This window comes from Indicator indicator, chromosome 30 (assembly GCF_027791375.1).
Source record: "Indicator indicator isolate 239-I01 chromosome 30, UM_Iind_1.1, whole genome shotgun sequence".
Lineage (NCBI taxonomy): Eukaryota > Metazoa > Chordata > Aves > Piciformes > Indicatoridae > Indicator > Indicator indicator.
Genome location: NC_072039.1, coordinates 4,404,100 through 4,421,211, shown reverse-complemented (window position 1 = coordinate 4,421,211; position 17,112 = coordinate 4,404,100). Strand labels below are relative to the sequence as shown.

The window sequence follows — 17,112 nt, the reverse complement described above, 5'->3', positions numbered from 1 at the left end:
TACTGCGTGTATATTAAGCCCACTGAGAGGGAGGGAGCACTGCCTCTGATGCTGTGCTATGGTTACACAGGAACTGCACCACCAGCACACTGAAAAGACTTCAGCATGGCATCAGCCATGCCCCAAAAGCGGGGGGATGCTAAATAGTTAAACTCACCCTTGTCTGTCGGGTTCTCCATCAACTTCCTCATCAGCACTACAGGTGGCACTTGAATCATTATCTGAATGGGACTCTTGTCTTGCTGTATTAACTTGTTGTGACAAGCTATAGTCCATTTCCTCAGGTTCTGATTTCTCCTTCGGTTTCTCCATCTCTCTCTCTTTGGCATCACTCTCTATTTTCACTTGAATGTTCTCTGGCAGCCTCATCTCAGTCTCTACAGGTTCTACTTTGGTATGCACTGGAAGAGTAATCACAGGCTTAGCTTCAACTGGATGGCTTCTACTGTCAACCTCCATAGGCTCTTCTGCTTCATTATTTATTTCTTCCTTAACCTGTGGCTCAGGGGTCTGACTTTCAGCTGTTGACACACTTTGGGCTGCTGAGGGAGATGTGCTGGGTGCAGGTTTAACGGTAGATTCTTGTTCTGCTGTTGCCTCAGTGGTTACTTTAGGAGCAGCACTATCAGATGGAGTTTCTTCAGCTGGTTTAGCAGGTTCTGCTGGAGTTGGAGATGGAGCACTTTCTGTATCAGAACTATTTTCAGCACCTGGGGCAAGAAAAAAGTTTTGGCATAAAGGTTCAATGCTAATAAAATCTAACCAGTCTTCAATTAACTGCTTCTTTAGAATAATCAAATACATCTGACAGAACAAGACAATTGCCCTGAAGGGCGAGCAGCCAGAAATCATCAGACACAGGTTAAGGAAGGAGACTGGAATCACAGGAGTAAGACCACTTAGCTAGTTCTGATCTTAAAGAGCCAGCCAAGTATACTCCTGTGCATGTCAGACACTTGGTCCTGCCATATAGCATGCATCTTTAGTACAAGGTTAGAGTCAACATTCACAGTACATAAGGTACAGCTCTAATGATTTAAATGAACATTTTTTAGAGACATCACTGGCACAAGTGGCAAAACACTGATGTGACATGAAAAATCAGTCCCATCTGATGGACATGCTGACATGCTGTAAGTTAGCAGTTCTAGTTTATCTCCTTTGGGAATTGCCATTCTTTCTGAGCACATAACAGGCACAAAACATAGGTCCCTTTCTGTGCACACGACTTCCCTTCCCAGAAAAGTTACCTTCACTGTCTTCTGGGTTCTCTTCTTCATTAGATGCTTCAATATCTTCATCCTCCTGAGCTGACACAGTCGAGGCTACACTCTCACACTGTGACACATCTCGCTCCTCACGGGGCCGTCGTGATGACTGACAAAGACACAGCATTTACATCAGACTGAAAACCTGCAAGTCCTATTTCCTTTTACATGCATTCTCTTTTGCCAATCCAAGGTTGAAATAAAAGACAGAGAATCTTTGCTGAGCACAGATTCATTCACAAGGGCACACTCTTTCAACTTCAGGCCAGTTTTTGCTGCTGATGATTAAAAGTAAGTTTGAGAACTGTCTCACGACATGCTTGGGGAACAATGGAACTACTGCAGCAAACACAGGCACTGACTCTCCTCACTTCAGTGAGAGAAGACTAGGATAACACCATAGCTTAAAGGATTTGCACTCAGGATTCTGCTTTAGATGCCCCAAAACTTCTGGTTCCTGGTCTTGTACCAATTCTCTGGCTTTGTGTTTTTTTAAGCTTTGTGCTTATTGTGTTTTGAGGTAACTGTTCTATGGCAATGACCTGAACTTCAGTAGCAATTGCTGGTGTACTGATTAGGAACATGGTTTTCAGGGCACTAAAGAATTCTTCAGGCTTGAATATTCTATCTGATAGACAATTTTCTACTGCATTTTAAAGCAAGAAGTGATTAGTATCACAGGTCAGTGAGCATCAGTCGCCTCTTCCAGATTTATGTCACAACACACAAACAAGAACAAAAGGAAATAAGTGGTGATTGCAAAACAGTCTTAGTGAAGTGTGATGAACGACTTCAGAAAGATGCCAAGCTCTCCTCTGCAAATTATCCAATGCCCCAATATCCACTCACCTTCTGTTTGTGCTGTTGGAGGAGGCTGTCGAGGTTGTGTCTCCTTTTATAGTTGAAGTAGAAGTTCTTACACTGAGCTTCGCTTTTTGTCCCAACCATTTTGGCAATCGCTGCCCAGTTCCGGCCGTGTTCCACCAGGCCTGTTCAAACACACAGGAACCAATATTTACTATGAGAAATAATTCTGCTACCCAAACCTAAAGAAATGGACAGCAATGCACATGGCAAGGTAAGAAACAGAATTCCTGCTGTCCTTAAGAGAACTCTCCTATGACAATGCAGTTGATAACTACTTATGGGAGTGAAAAAAACAACTTGTGTTAGCCTCAGTGTCTGCTTATGAAGCCTTTAAACTTTACCCTTTGCTGTTGCTAATATGTAGTATCTGTTAAAATACTGCTTTTATGCATAAAATTTACAAGTAACAGCATCTGCCAAATGAATAGACAAGTCATAAACCACATTCATTTTCCTAAGAAAAGAATGTCTTATACAAAAGGAATTTTTTCTAACACATTACTTTGAATATTTTTTACATGTAACATACACACCTTCACATCTGCCTCACAGACTTCTATGGACCAAGTACAACATCAAACAACTGTAGCCCATATGAAAAAAGTCAACATAAGACTCAAAAATTATTTTATCTGTTAAAGATGCTTCTTGCCTTTTTTCTTCCCCCCCTTAAATAAAGAATAAACCAACAGTAAATTTCAAATTATTCATTCAGGGTAGTGCTGCAACTAATCCCAGCACTCCTGCTCAGGAATTCAGTATTGGAATTTTTTAAGCACAAGTATTCACAACTCCTAAGTTTCACAAAGTTTACCTTTCTTAGCAACTTCCATTTCTTCTTCTGTCCAGCGAGATGTCTCCACAGGCTCTGCAGAAGCTGGAAGAGAAACAAAGAAACTGATCAAAGACAAGAGTCACTATTATGGCACCAATCATGCATCCCACAGTCAACTAATCTATTTACATTAGGGCTTGTTCAAGTGACTTGGGAAAGCTGCTCTTGTCAGTGGGAAGTATTCAATCTCCATTAAATCAAGTTAGAGATATAGTAGAAACCACCACAAACTCAGAGCCAATTGTTCAAACTATTCTGCCTACAAAACTATGATTAATTATCTGTCGGGGAAGGCTTTTAAGTAACTTAGATGTACATATCACTAAAATTTTATTTAAACTGTCAATAATTACCATCAACTACTAAAAGCAGCAATCCAACATGCTATAAGCTAGTTCCATCTTATGTCACTGACTGCTGCGGAAAGGACTGAAGTGGTTATTTAGTGGGTAGTGGGTATCAAGAAATCTACTATTCTTGTATTCACTGAGTCTCCTATGGGACAAACAGAGAAAAATAAAAGAAAACAAAAGACCAGTGAGTATAAAAAAAGCAGGAAGCTAAATATGAGTCAATGCAAAATACTTTTAGTTCACTTCCTTGGATTTGACATCATTCTGTTCAAATTTCTGAACGGCATTAAGCTGCAACAGCCTCCATTTCCTCTTCATAAAACCTGCCTTTATGCACAGCATGCAACATGGACCCTTCAACAGCTTCCATTAACAATAAAAGTAGGACACTACAAAGTGTCTGATCCACTGAAAAGCTGGCTTGGATCTTCTAGAAAACCCTATAAAATCATTTTAAAAACCCCTCAAAGCAAACCCCTCTATTGCCTTTTTCTAGCTGCTAACAAAACTCACCATTATCAACTGAGCAAGCTAGAACTAATTTGCTCAGCTACTCTGTTCTTTAGGATATGCAAAATATCTGAGCAGCAAAAGGGTTGCTACAAATTCTACAAGAGCAGCTGCAAGTAAATACCCTGTTTAAGACCTCAGAGCAACAAACTTTACCACAGCACAGTGAGAAAAAAAAAATTGAAAGAAAAAAAACACCTGCCCTGCCATCCTGGATAATTATTTACTACCCAGAAAGTATTCTGTTTGCTGGTATTTCTGGACCAGTCTTTCCAGAAATGCAGTCAGAGAGTGCTGTCTTTTTTAACCATCCATGCAAGAAAGCAACATTTTTTTTAAAGAGGTCTCTTGCCATCTAATGCAGAAACAACAACAAGAAAAACAACTTGCTAGGATCTATTTCAGATTATGAAACTCTCTGAAGTGCTCAAATATCAGGCCTGCTTATTTAACAATAACCTCTCTGAGCTACAACCCATTAGTCAATCTGAGTGAAAGGCATTTGGATCTCTACATTAACCTTGCAAAGAGAGAAAATGCAGTCACAGAAAGGCTCAACTGCCTTTTGTACCCCCCCCCCCATCATGTTTCTAACAGTGTTATCTGATCACACATAGAGCAGTCATGAAGTTACACTTGTGAATTTTAACAGTACCACACAAAATTATAAGCAGGCCTAAGAATAAAGGTGCAATTCTAAACAGAAAAAAACCAAAGTGCACTGCACCTACACAACAGCCTTGTGTCAGTGCAGAGCCTGCGACCAGCTGGGTCCCCAGGCGTCCTATAAATGCTACTCACAAGGTTCTGGTGGGGGTGGAAGAGGTGGTGGTGGTTCTTCAGTGGCTGCAGCTGCAGCAGCATTTGCTTGTGCAGCTTCATTTGTCATGGATCTGGTGATTCTGCCCTTACGACGACCTTGGCTATTGGCAGTTTTTCGGCCCCTAGGAGTGGCCTGCTCCCTTTCCTCCGTTTCCTCTGGTGCAACTTCAGTTTTGTCCTTTTCTTTGGTATTCTCTCTGAGAGCAGTTAAAAACATAATTTAGTCACTTTCAGATAGCTATTATGGACAGATATTCCTGAATATCAATGCAAAAAAAAAAAACAACAATCCCAAAACCCAACAATAAACAAACCTCCACAAACCCAAAAAACACCTTTAGTGAAACAAATTCCTTTACTGCCCACAATTTAGAGCTGCTGTAGAATTCACAAAGGTACATGATACTATCAGCTTCAATGAAAATATGAGCACTGAGATAGAACATATGAAAAAAAAAACCAACACCCAAACTCACAAGATATGAAAATTATTATATGAAGAAAAAAAAATTCCATGCTTTTTCCAGCAAGACAGATGTCCACAAAAATGTTTTAAATGCACAAACCCCAACCTAAATATAAACAGGTTTCAGTCCAGATTTCACTTCCAGACTAATGCAAATGCTGTTCTGATATTTGCATAAACCTGCAATTCAGGGTGAATGAATGCATTTTCAGGACATTTACTTACTTAGATTCTTCCTTCTCATCCTTTTCCTCCTCATCTTTCTTCTCCTCTTCTTTTTTCTCTGCCTTTTCTGCTTTTTCCTCTTCTACCTTTTCTTCTACTTTTTCCTCTTGAGAAGGACGAGCAATTTGTTGCTGAAATGAAATTGTATTTACATATTAGAACAACCTGACCACACAAAGCTGCAGCAACTTGTGCTCTGAGCAGCACAAACACCGACGGCTGCCTTATCTCCCACTTGGTAATAAGTTACAGTCACTGCACACTGGTCAACAGAACAGGGTAGATTTAGATTGGAAATTACAAAGAAATTCTTTACAGTGAGGGTGGGGAGACACTGGAACAGGTTGTCCAGGAAGGTTGTGGATGCCCCTTCCCTGGAGGTGTTCAAAGCCAGGTTGGATGAGGCCTTGAGCAACCTGGTATGGTGGAAGTTGTCCCTGCGCACGGTGAGGTGGCTGGACCTGGACGATCTTTAAGGTCGCTTCCAACCCAAACCATTCTATGAATCTATGAAAGTGCCTCTGCCAAAAACTCTTACTCCTATCTGTACCCTGAAATCTCAACAAATACCATGGCAGGCATTATTCCTTGCCATGAGCTGACTGTGCAGTTTCTATATTATTAGCTGTATCTCCTCAAACCTTCCAATTTATTTTCTCTTACATTTCTTCTGGTCAGCTGCCCCATTCAGCAATGGCGTTTTGTTTTAAAAAGTCAGTGGAGGTGGCAGCTGTTGCAGCATGAGCAGAGAGGTGACAATGTACACACGCATGTACAGCTACATTTTAATGCACAGCTCAGTTTTAGAAGTGCTCAGAGAGGTCTGGCCAACATCTTGCGTAGTGGCGGCGCTGCTCCTCTCCAATGTTATTTTTAACATTGTCCATTTTAAACCAGTGAAACATGAGAGCTTACAACTGGGAAGCAGAGATCTTGTAGCATGAAAGTTGTGACCAACCTTAAGTCACCTTCTCAAGACTGTGGGTAGTCATTTAGAAACATAATTATTCAAAAGAAAAAAAAGCAACCCCAAAACCTGGTCAGGTAACTGAAGATTTGTGTTTGCAGTGAATTTACAGAAGGGAAACTCAAGCCTAGAATCTTTAATTCTTTTTGTAAATTGCAGTCTTTACTGAGATGAGTTTTACAAACACAATAAGCATTGACAAAGCAATTGCCACCACCCATGATTACCCTAAGGAAAACAGCACAAAACACTGTTTCTGCATTCCCCATTCTCCTTCTTTGTCTATCAAAGCAATCCAGATGCAAAAGTATATCATTTTAGAAAGCACATAAACTTGATTTAAACTTTCCAGGAGACACAATCTACTTCAGACAGGAGTTAGTGGAAGAGATTTTTTGTTACTTAATGTGAATTATAGAATTACCAACATGGTCTCCTACAGCTGCTAAATAAAATAAATAAATTAATAATCAAAGAAAGAAAATAATAATATAAAACATGTAGGAAAAACATTGTGGCATTGTTTTTGCTGTTCCTTATCACACACACACACACACAAAAAGCCTTGGCATTCCCTGTCTCACTTTACTGTTAGAGGTGGCCAAACATTAGACAAATCATAGAATGGTCTGGGTTGGAAGGGAAATGTCCTGTGATGTTTTAAGAAAGCATTAGAAAAATAACACTGCTCATACAGGGAAAAAAATTAAAAAATAAAGGAAGTATTAGGAAAAAATATAATCTATTAAATGGACCTCCAGAAAAATATTTACTTAATTTTCAGTGTTGTTAACCTCCCTGAATATATTTAGCAGCCTAAATATTGGGGTTTGCCACCCACAATGATATATCTGCCCATGGCCAAAATGGCTCTTTCCAGCACTGCTGCATTGCTACATCCACAGCTCTTCTGCAAATTCCTTCCCTTCCAGGCTAAAATATCAAAGCAGCAGTTGGCTGCCACTGAAAAAAAACATGTAACCCACTCCCCAGACTCCAAGAAACCACCAGCACACGAATGAATTCTCCTGATGGGCCACAAAAGCCAGCAACCCACATCAGCCTTGTAGTATCTAGACCAAGGATCTTCTGAGTGCCACAGAAATCCAAGCCCTCTGTGCTAGACACCAGACAAGAATGAGACAAGAAAGTCTGAGGCTGCCGGTGAGGTTACAGCAGGCAGGACTCCAGTTACAGGCAAGAAGAGCGCAAGGAGGAAGAAAGAGCTCTCTTCCTCCTCTCTGAAAATACATTCATTTACTTAAAATGCGTGATTACAGTTTAAATTCTGCCTTATATATGCTTTGATAAGAAATTACAAACGTAAAAGAGGGTGAAGAGTTGGATACGGCCACACAGAGGAAACCATTCCCAGGAGTTTAGACTGAAGGGGCTTGAATGGGTTAAACAAACCACCTCTGTCAAAGCAGGCACCCATTCAACAGAGCCACAACACCCAGACAGCCTCCACTCAAATTTGGTGTGTGCAGAATCAACCAACTGGTTCCTCCCTGGGTATCAGCCTCTGCAAGTCAACTTCAGCAAGCAAAATTCATGTAATATTTATACATAAAGCTGCCCTTCAAACAAATGCCCAAAGCACACCAGGCAATTCATGGCAAGACAGGGACAGAGAACTACAAAACTGCTGTTCTAAGACTTCACCAACTCAGATTCTACAGTCCACTGAAAAATTCGTCTAAACAAACTTTTTTCCCCACCACCCCCCCCAGAGGAACCAACCTTTCTATAAATGTAGCAGCAGGTGTCACTGTTTCACTAACAAAACTGAAACTGGAAATCTTGTTACAAAAAGGGCTTGTTTTTGACATTTTAATAAGGTGAACTGGAGCAGAAAACCCAAACACTAATCACTATCATCTTGCTGCAAATTATTAGCATGTAAAATGCTGGCATTATGTGGCTATGCAAAAACTTCCTTCAGGCAAGATGTCAGAGAAATTATTTCCATCTTGCTAGGTAGAGTAGCCTCAAAAGCAAGAAGTTAAAAAAATACATTTTTAGAAGGAGAGGAATAAAGAAATAAAAAAGAAGATAAATAAAACCCGTATCTTACATCTAATCTATTTACTGAAAAATCCTTTTCTTTTTCTTTTTTTGCCTGGCAAACTTAACATCACCCGTCATACATAACAGGGCTCTTCTCTATTTTCAGAGTGATTTTATTTCACATGCATAATCAATAGGTCAAGTGCAGGTTAAACACAAACCTTAAAACAGTTGAAGCTTCGGTCAGCGACGTACCTGCACATTCATCTGTTGAGTAAAACTTTTACTCTCCAGGCAATGGGATGGGCTTTAACTCAGGGTACGATTCAAAAGGACAAACCCCACACCGGCACCGACATCACACGGCCCCTTCAGCAGAGGCTGCCTGACCCAGCAACGTGTTTATTCCAGGAAATTGTGTCATTCTGTCACTTAAGCTGCCTACAGCAGAGTTGCCCATCTCACATACAACCTTCTAATCTCACTGGAGTCACCAGAGGTAATCCCCAGTGCTCTGGGCTTGATTGGCCGTCACAGCCATAGAGGGAATTTCTGTCTAGTCAGATCACCGGCCGCTGCCACCTGCTGCCACCACACACGGCTCTCCTGACCCCACAGCCAGACCACAGAGCACCCCTCACCACCCACTGGAAAACCTCCTCCTTTCCAGAGTTATTTAAGGGACTCTATCATCCACGTGAAAGCATCAATAGCCACGTGTTCATCAAACGCTATGTTACAAACTTGCTTTTCATCTGAGAAGTCACGCTTTATGACACACTGGGGTAGTTGCCTCTGGGAGCATTCTGTTTAGGTAGCATTTTAGAACAAGACCTTTCTAGATCTGAGGATAAAAATGTAGCAGAATGTAATAAGCCTTGTATCTCTCAACTTGACATGCCTTCATCTAGCATTCGGCTTCTTTAAAGTAAAAACCCCCACACTGAAACTTGAGTCAAGCTCTCTACTCGCTACATTCTCTGAAGGATTTCAACATCATTACTGTGATTAATATCTTCACCACTGCAATATTCCCACTTGCTTGCCTTCTAATTTACAAAAATATATGAACTATTAAGAGTTTAAGCTGAAGCACCTGTTCTTGGCATACGCACATCTCGGAGCACGTCATAAATCTTACAGGACCTGTGTTTGCCAATCAGCAAGGAAGTTTCAGGTTGCTACTCGGAGATAAGAAAAATATCAGCTTCAAACAAAGCTGGGGAGAGGGAGGGAGAAGGGGGCTCAACTGCATTCTGCAACTGTAAGATAAAAGTTCTGGCAAGCAAGGCAGTTCAACATTCTCAAAGTCTTTTTTTACTAGCTGTTAGAGATGTTGCTAATTAATCCTTAATAAAAATAAAAAATAGGATTTTTGGTACCATGTAATTCTTCATTACAGCATTACTCAACACACCAACTACAATGCTTCTCAACATAAACTTCCAGAAATCATAAATTTTCCCATTTAGACTGTTCAGAGCATTTCCTGTAGCTTGCAAGTACACCTCAACATTGTTCAGATCTACAAAGTCTGACAGCTATACCCTTAACAGAGAACTAAATCCTCTCTAGCGGTTGCTCAAAGTTTGTTGATCCACATCGAGTATTACAGCAGATCACTACCTAGCAAGTAAGACCTAAAACTCTGCTAAAATTCATAGAGAAAGTAATTTGAGTTGAATGAACAATGACAGCACCTTCAGAACTCAGTTATTCACATATAAATCAGTATTCAGAGGAGCAGTTACAAAGTCAGGCAGAGCATCAAGGGTTTTCTTTTATAGTGAGCTAAGTCCACAAATCTATGTCCTTGCATACAGGTCTGCAATTAAAATCTTTCTAGTTTACATCCATTACCCAAGGAAAGCAAACAATTTATGGCTTAACAAGAGGATTCACATATCCTGGAGGGCAGTATTTTATTAACTTGCTGGTTTGTGGTTTAGCACAGATTTGTGCAGTCACAATACCTCAACATTTCAACAATTTTCCTTTTAACATCACTGCTGAGATATGAATAAATCCAATAACCCCCAACTCTTCAGATTTTAAGGTCTGTGGATTTCTAAACCCCTGAATTCATAGATTCATGGAATGTTTGGGTTGGAAGGGACCTTAAAGATCATGCAGTTCAACCCCCCTGCCATGGGCAGGGACAGTTTCCACTAGAACAGGCTGCCCAAGGCCCCATCCAGCCTGACCTTGAACACCAACAGGACGGGGGCATCCACAACCTCTCTGGGCAACCTGTCCCATGTCTCACCACCCTCACTGTAAAGAATTTCTTCCTAATTTCCCCTCCTCAAGCTCAATCCATTCCCTCTCATCTTAACACTACAAGTGTTTGTATTTGAGAGGACTTTCTCCTCCCACCCACATCAAGCTTCAGTTCCAAGCAAGCACTGAGCATTTTTTTCAGAACATTGTATCTGTACCAGTTTTCAACTTTTGAATTAACTTTAAGGATAAAAACTCAAGCTACTTGCAGGCTTGGTTGTTCCATCTAATACTCTGTTCACATTCTTTATTTCATACATGACCTTCTTCCCTAACCTCCTCACTGACATATGCTTCGTTCTATTTCCAGTACTTCCTAAATCCTGACAGATGCAAGAGGAAATCAGCATGGGGAGAGCAGGGAATGTGTTCAGTGAATGCACAGCACTCCTCCTGCTTTCTTTGAAGAGAAAAGTCTATTTATTTATTTACTTTGCTTTCCTACTCATATTCACCCTGGTAGCCTAGCAAATGTATTTATATGTTTTTGTATATAATAAGCTCTTATTTTCCCCCAAAAAAGACTACCAAAACTTCCCAAAGAATACTTCCTGAATCAGCAGAATTTTTTATTTGCATGCATTAAATTGGCCTCTTTTTTTCTTGCTATGAAACTCTACTTTGACTTTGAGCCTGACCACCAAATGAGGATCACTGTTAACTTCTGCTTTTTGACAAACATTGACATTAAGAAGTGATTATATACTTTCCACTGCAAGTCACATGCTAAACCTAATTTCTGTTGGCTCCAACATAGGATTTAATAATGGATCCAACTTCAATGTCTATGGAAGAGTCCTCAAATAAAACAAATTGTCATAGTAGAAATAAGAAGTCACAAACGTGCAAAGGAAGAAGGGATGCCACAGAATTATAACCCAACTAACCACAAACACCCTCATGGTCAGGATTATTAAAAGGGCAAAAATTACATTAAAGGAAATATAATTATTTTTTCTTTTCCCCCTCCTCATGCTTGCTAGATGGGACAATAAGACAGTTGTAAATATGAAACAATAAACCAACTATATCCAAGTGATTAATAAAGATAAGCTACCTGGTTTCTTCCTCTGCGTTTGCCGTAATTCCTTCGTACAAGGGCTTTATAATTTTCATTTTTCTTGGTCAAATAGTAATATAATACACAGTCAGGAACATTCTGAAGTGGAAAAGCAAATAAAAAATAATTAGGTTTTACTCCTATATAAACCTCTGTTTTCAGTATTTAATTTCTCTCGACACTTAAAACTATTCAGCCCCTCTAGATTTGTTTGCTCAGCAGGGCAGTGAATTCACACACAAATACAACACCACAACTGTGCATAAAATGACAGCATTAAACACAAGGCTGATGTATTTATAACACCCCTCAGCTACTTCAGCCTGCATAATTCCATCTGTACCAGACAACTTGCAACTTTGAGAGTTTCTAGTTATCATAATAGCTGTATATATTCAAGATTCTCTTGTAAGGCTTAACAAATCCTAATTCTTTTACTCCTCACATCAGTTCTGCAAAGCCACTTCTAAAGAGTAATTCAGCCAGCAATAGGGATCTCACTGACTTGAAAGGTGGTGGCAAGACAGCACAGTGGCTCAGCAGAGCCAATTATGCCCTTATCTAAGCAGTGCGATAAAGCAGCTTACCTGCTTCAAAAAGAAACCAAAATCAAACCTAAAGGCAGTGCCATTTTCTTTGATTGCTGTCAACAGCACCATGTCACTAACTTTTGTTGACATATCTGCACACAGTGATCAGTGATTGTGTCACTGATCAAGTATTATAAAAACCTGCCAAATCAGGAATGTTTTTTATTTTTGGACTTTTCTTTTTTTCCCCAGGAAAAGAAAATGATGCTGGGATAAATAACTTACATTTGGAAACTTAGGGATCCCACCCTAGGCTCTACTTACATTAAAGAAGATCTTACCTTTCGTTCCAAGTAGGAAGCAATTAGACCAAAGTTCTTGGGATGTTGGACAAACCTTTTATAAATCAGAAATTATTTAAGTTTAACAACATAATTCATGGTCAAACAAGCAAAGCAGTCTTCCAAACAATGTGTTCCATCAGCAAACTCATCATTTACACAAGTGGAATTAGTCTGCAAAGCTTACTTCTCAAATTGTACAAACTTAGAACTGTGTGCTTTAAAAATAGCTATTAATTGTTATCATGAGAATATAAAGCTACTCTTCTCATCTTAATCTTAGCAAGGAACTAAAGTACTTTGGAGAGTATTTCTTTTCTAAGGACTAAATGCATGCAAGCCTACTCAGCTGAATCACAGAATCCTAGAATGGCTTAGGTTGGAAGGGACCTCAGAGATCATCTATCCAACCTCCCTGCCATGGGCAAGGACACCTCTCAACTAGACTCAGCTGCTCAAGGCCTCAAAGCGAGGCCTTCTTCTGCAATGTTTCATTTATCCAGCTAAGAACATTATCAAACAGCACTGCACAAGGGCTTCAGCACTCCCCCTGTCACTGATGTTTACTGGTGGGGTCAGGTGTTTAACTGCCATTTGCAATGTCATAAAAATGAAAGATAAGAAAGCTCATTACTTTTCCTTAAAAATCTCTTTCTCATGGTCGGTCCAGACATTCATGAACTGTCTGTCTTTATAAACTTTCATGGGATCCTCCATCAGACCATTCATATTAATAAACTTCACTCGTCTTTGTTCTGCATCAAACATCATGGGAGGAATGACAGAGAGCTGACGCATTTGCTTTTCATTATTCTACAGGCAAAGAATAAAAGAAAAAGGTAAAGAATACAAAAAGTTGCTACTGATGTTTACAATTCTTGAATGACACAACTCTTTAAAGCTCTACCACAGCATACATTCACAGCCTGAAACTTCTTTTTGGCCACTTAACTCTTCTAGAAGTTGTCACTATCCCAAGGAACATTTAGGCAATCAAGGAAAGAGTGTTAAAAACAAGGAAAACCTAAATAAAGCAGGGATTTTGAAAGGAAGAGTTTTCATATGTTTGTTAGAGCTGTGAAAAACTAGGTTGTGGCAAGCTTGCAATGAACACAGACACATGAGAAAAAACTAGGACAGATACAATTAGGAAGCATAGCCCTTAGAAGTATTTGTAAGACCTGTTTCAAGCCAAACTTCACACGGATTCTTTCAAACCAGCCCCAAATGGTTTCTCTTATCAAGAAAACAAAGCTCTGAAAGAGAGCTTTCACTGCCAAGACAAAAGATATTGAGTCATTTGCTGTGCTTCTCTAGCAAAATACAGACAACAGCCTCACCTCCTGCTCCGAAAGCCCATCAATGATTTCAGAAATCTCATGTTCACTTCTAGCAATAGTTGCTGAAAGTCCAGCCCCTCTTTGGCCAACTCTAGAAACAAGGGAAAACAGAAGTTGTAAGGACAAAGTGAAAAAGAGCGTATTTTCAGATTTTGTACAGAGCGATGACAACCTCAACATCCCTTAAAATGCTATTACCAATTACTGCTGCAACTGCAAAGACACGGCGTACTCTTAAAGTAAAAGCTCCTCATAGCTAGGTGTGCTCTTTCCATTCTAAGGTTACTTTCTTGTCCTCATTTCTTGATTCCACAAAGCCAGTTCTTGCAGCCCCCATGACTTATTGCAAGCTATCTGATTTCCTATGGTTTAAGAAGTAGGGTGATTAGACAGATGGTTAGAAAGGTAAAAAGATGACATTTTTCTGGGGCTTTAACTCTCAAAGGTGCATTACAATTATTTTAAATATTAGATAAACAGATTTCTCCACAACTGAATCAAACTTGACCTAATTCTGACTTCAAGCACTGCCTATAGTACTGTAGATAAAGTGAACTCTCAAATAAATTGCACTTCATTCCTTTTAAGACCTTTTTGTACAGCTCCCATTTAACAAATGTCTGATAGATTCAATTTAAATAATAAGGATTTAATTGTCACAGCTTGCAGACATCAAAAAGCAGTAATATCTGGAATAAAACTACATGGCAAGTACAACAAAAGATCACTCAAACTGTTAATTAAATAAGTCAAATGATTTTTGAGTGTGTAGGCTAACTAATATAAGGATCATGAAACAGGAGTAACACAGACACCAGTGACAGAAAAATACTGAGTATAAATTAAGGTGGAGGCCCAGGCTCATGTGAAGCTGATGCTCCAGCTATCTTAAGACCAACTCCACAAACCTTTCTGTGCATTTGAGCAGCTTAACTCAGTCTCATCAAGCATCACAACCTAACTAGCTGTTGCTCATTAGCCCATTTTCTGTATTTCTTGTGGAAAAAATGGGGCTTGATGGCAGATCTAAAAAGGAGGACAGGAAAGGAACAATTTGAACGTAGTGAAAGCAGCCCAAGAGGTCACCAAGCTGATGAGGCTAGCACTGCTGACAAAGCTGATAGGGAGTGATAAGAAAGCAGGAGGCATAAGACAGGGGCCACCCAAGGACAGTTCCAAGAACAGTCATGAAGATCCTTAGGATGTGAAGTGAAACTTGAGCTCAATGCCATGAGATGAAAGAACACCTGACTTTATACTGTATGATACACTAATCTGCTTTTTTAAGAAGTGATGAATATAAAACTGAAGGGTTAAGATGAGCCAATTTTATTACAAAGAATTTCAAAACTTAAGAGATTTTTTTGGCAGGAATACTTCAGATCCATGGTGATACCTTTGGAATCGTTCTTGCTGTTCTCTTTGCTTCCGGATTTCTGGAAACTGTTTTTCATAGTACTCTCTTGTTTTGCTCTCCTTAGCTTTCCTGCGTGGATTATTTTCTATCCTGTCAACTTTTTTCTCCCATGCCTCCATCAGCTGATCGTAACGTTGACAGATTTTCTGTTCCTGTTAAATTCCAAAAGTAAACCTTGAACTAAGAATACACTGAGTGATCAGTATACAGCACATGGGTGGGCTCCCAGGATCAACAGACACATTTTTCCTGCTTTAGTGGTTCTGCTTTGAAGACAGCATCTATCAAACTCTCAGCAGAGGGAAGGTGAGGAAGTGCATATATAAGTGTAAATTTGGTCTATTACACACTATTTCTTTGCTTTGTCTGATCTTTCAGACACCACCCAAAAGAGCCTTTGCTGCTACAACAGCAGGCAAGAGAAGCATGAAGTTAATTACTAGCATCCAGCATACAGAAGTTTGATTAAAAATGCTGTCAGGCTTCATAAATCAGAGATCTGCCTCATTTTTTTTTTTCAGATACTACAGCTACTAAACAAGAGGAAAAACTCAGAGACAGGCCAGTCACGACAGTTAAAGATTTTCACTGTCTCTTTTCCATTCATTCATTTTAAATAAAAAAAAAAAAAAGAATCTTTTTCCTTACTGAATTTCAGGTAGTAGTCAGTCAAATAATCAACAAACCACAGTTATAAACCTGCAGTTTATTTTCCAGTAAGTCAACAGAATAATGGCCCAAGATCTTATTTTTCTAATGACACATTTGGGAATGCAAGTCTGGGATCCAGACAGCAAAGCAACTATGTGCTCTTTTTACAAAGCTATGTTAGCATTACCCGTTGTTTCCTTGCATGGTTTCTTCTTTTAAAGAACAGTATTAGCTTTTTTCTCATCACTTGGTTTCTGGAAAACAAAATTAGAAAAAATTAAAATAAGATGTGAACTAGCTAAGAATTGAGCACTTCAAACTACTCAAAGCCCATATGGATCCTAGATGTTAGATTCTTATTATGAAAAAAGTATTTTCAAGCATAGAATCAGAGGGAAAATTCTTCATGAAACAATCATCTAACACTGTACTGTAGCACAGACTCTTGAAGATGGCAAGAATAGGCAATTGAGACACAAAAGCTTCCAATTGCAAGCTAGGTGCTGTCCTGCACCACAAGAGAGACGTGCTGAAATGATCATATTTGGCTGTTGATCTTCTTGGCCACCTGAACACACTGCTGGCTCACATTCAAATCGGCTGTCAACCAGCACCCCCAGATCCCTCTCTGCCAGGCAACTTTCCAACCACTCTTCCCTGAGAGCCTGTAGCATTGCACAGGACTTTTGTGACCAAAGTGCAGGGCCTGGCACTTGGCCTTGTTTAACATCATAGAGTTGGCCTCAGCCCATCAATCCAGCTTCTTTCAAATCCTTGAATTTGGATTGCCCAAAGTGTAGCATGTAATTATCTCTGTTCATAGCCCATGACACAAGATGAGTACCTGATTTAAGTCAACAACTAGCAGATAATGAAAAAAGAATTTAAAAAAATCAGGACTCCTCCTATGGTTTATTGACAGTGGCAACTTTTGAAACACTTCTTCCAACAGTACACTGAGGAAGTGCTCACTAGACAGATCTAGGCCAAATTTTAGACTTTTCAAAACACAAGTGTTACCAGTTTTGAGAGCTATTCCTGTCTTTAAGTTAAGATGTAAAGTTCTGTTTTCCCTCTGCCTTCAGTACATCTAACTTATGTCTGGCAGCACTGTTCTACAACATAGGAATTGTAAAGTTACATGGACTGGCACCTTCTAACTAAGGTTAA

At 39.6% G+C, this 17,112-nt stretch overlaps 1 protein-coding gene across 3 annotated transcripts in view; it reads right to left on the bottom strand.

Annotated features, from left to right (window-relative positions):
- The window catches only part of NCOR1 (nuclear receptor corepressor 1), a 49,483-nt gene that overhangs the window by 21,898 nt on the left and 10,473 nt on the right, over positions 1 to 17,112 (bottom strand). For 2 of the 3 annotated variants that reach the window (XM_054394371.1, XM_054394373.1), the window contains exons 8-19: positions 16,130 to 16,196; positions 15,271 to 15,443; positions 13,875 to 13,965; positions 13,169 to 13,347; positions 12,535 to 12,589; positions 11,661 to 11,762; positions 5,347 to 5,477; positions 4,635 to 4,852; positions 2,950 to 3,012; positions 2,118 to 2,257; positions 1,251 to 1,377; positions 158 to 710 (exon numbers count right to left, since the gene is read on the bottom strand). In XM_054394371.1, coding sequence (XP_054250346.1) covers positions 158 to 710; positions 1,251 to 1,377; positions 2,118 to 2,257; positions 2,950 to 3,012; positions 4,635 to 4,852; positions 5,347 to 5,477; positions 11,661 to 11,762; positions 12,535 to 12,589; positions 13,169 to 13,347; positions 13,875 to 13,965; positions 15,271 to 15,443; positions 16,130 to 16,196 — 1,899 coding nt within the window. The remainder of the gene's footprint in view (positions 1 to 157; positions 711 to 1,250; positions 1,378 to 2,117; positions 2,258 to 2,949; positions 3,013 to 4,634; positions 4,853 to 5,346; positions 5,478 to 11,660; positions 11,763 to 12,534; positions 12,590 to 13,168; positions 13,348 to 13,874; positions 13,966 to 15,270; positions 15,444 to 16,129; positions 16,197 to 17,112) is intronic. The other variant, XM_054394372.1, reaches the window with a different exon arrangement.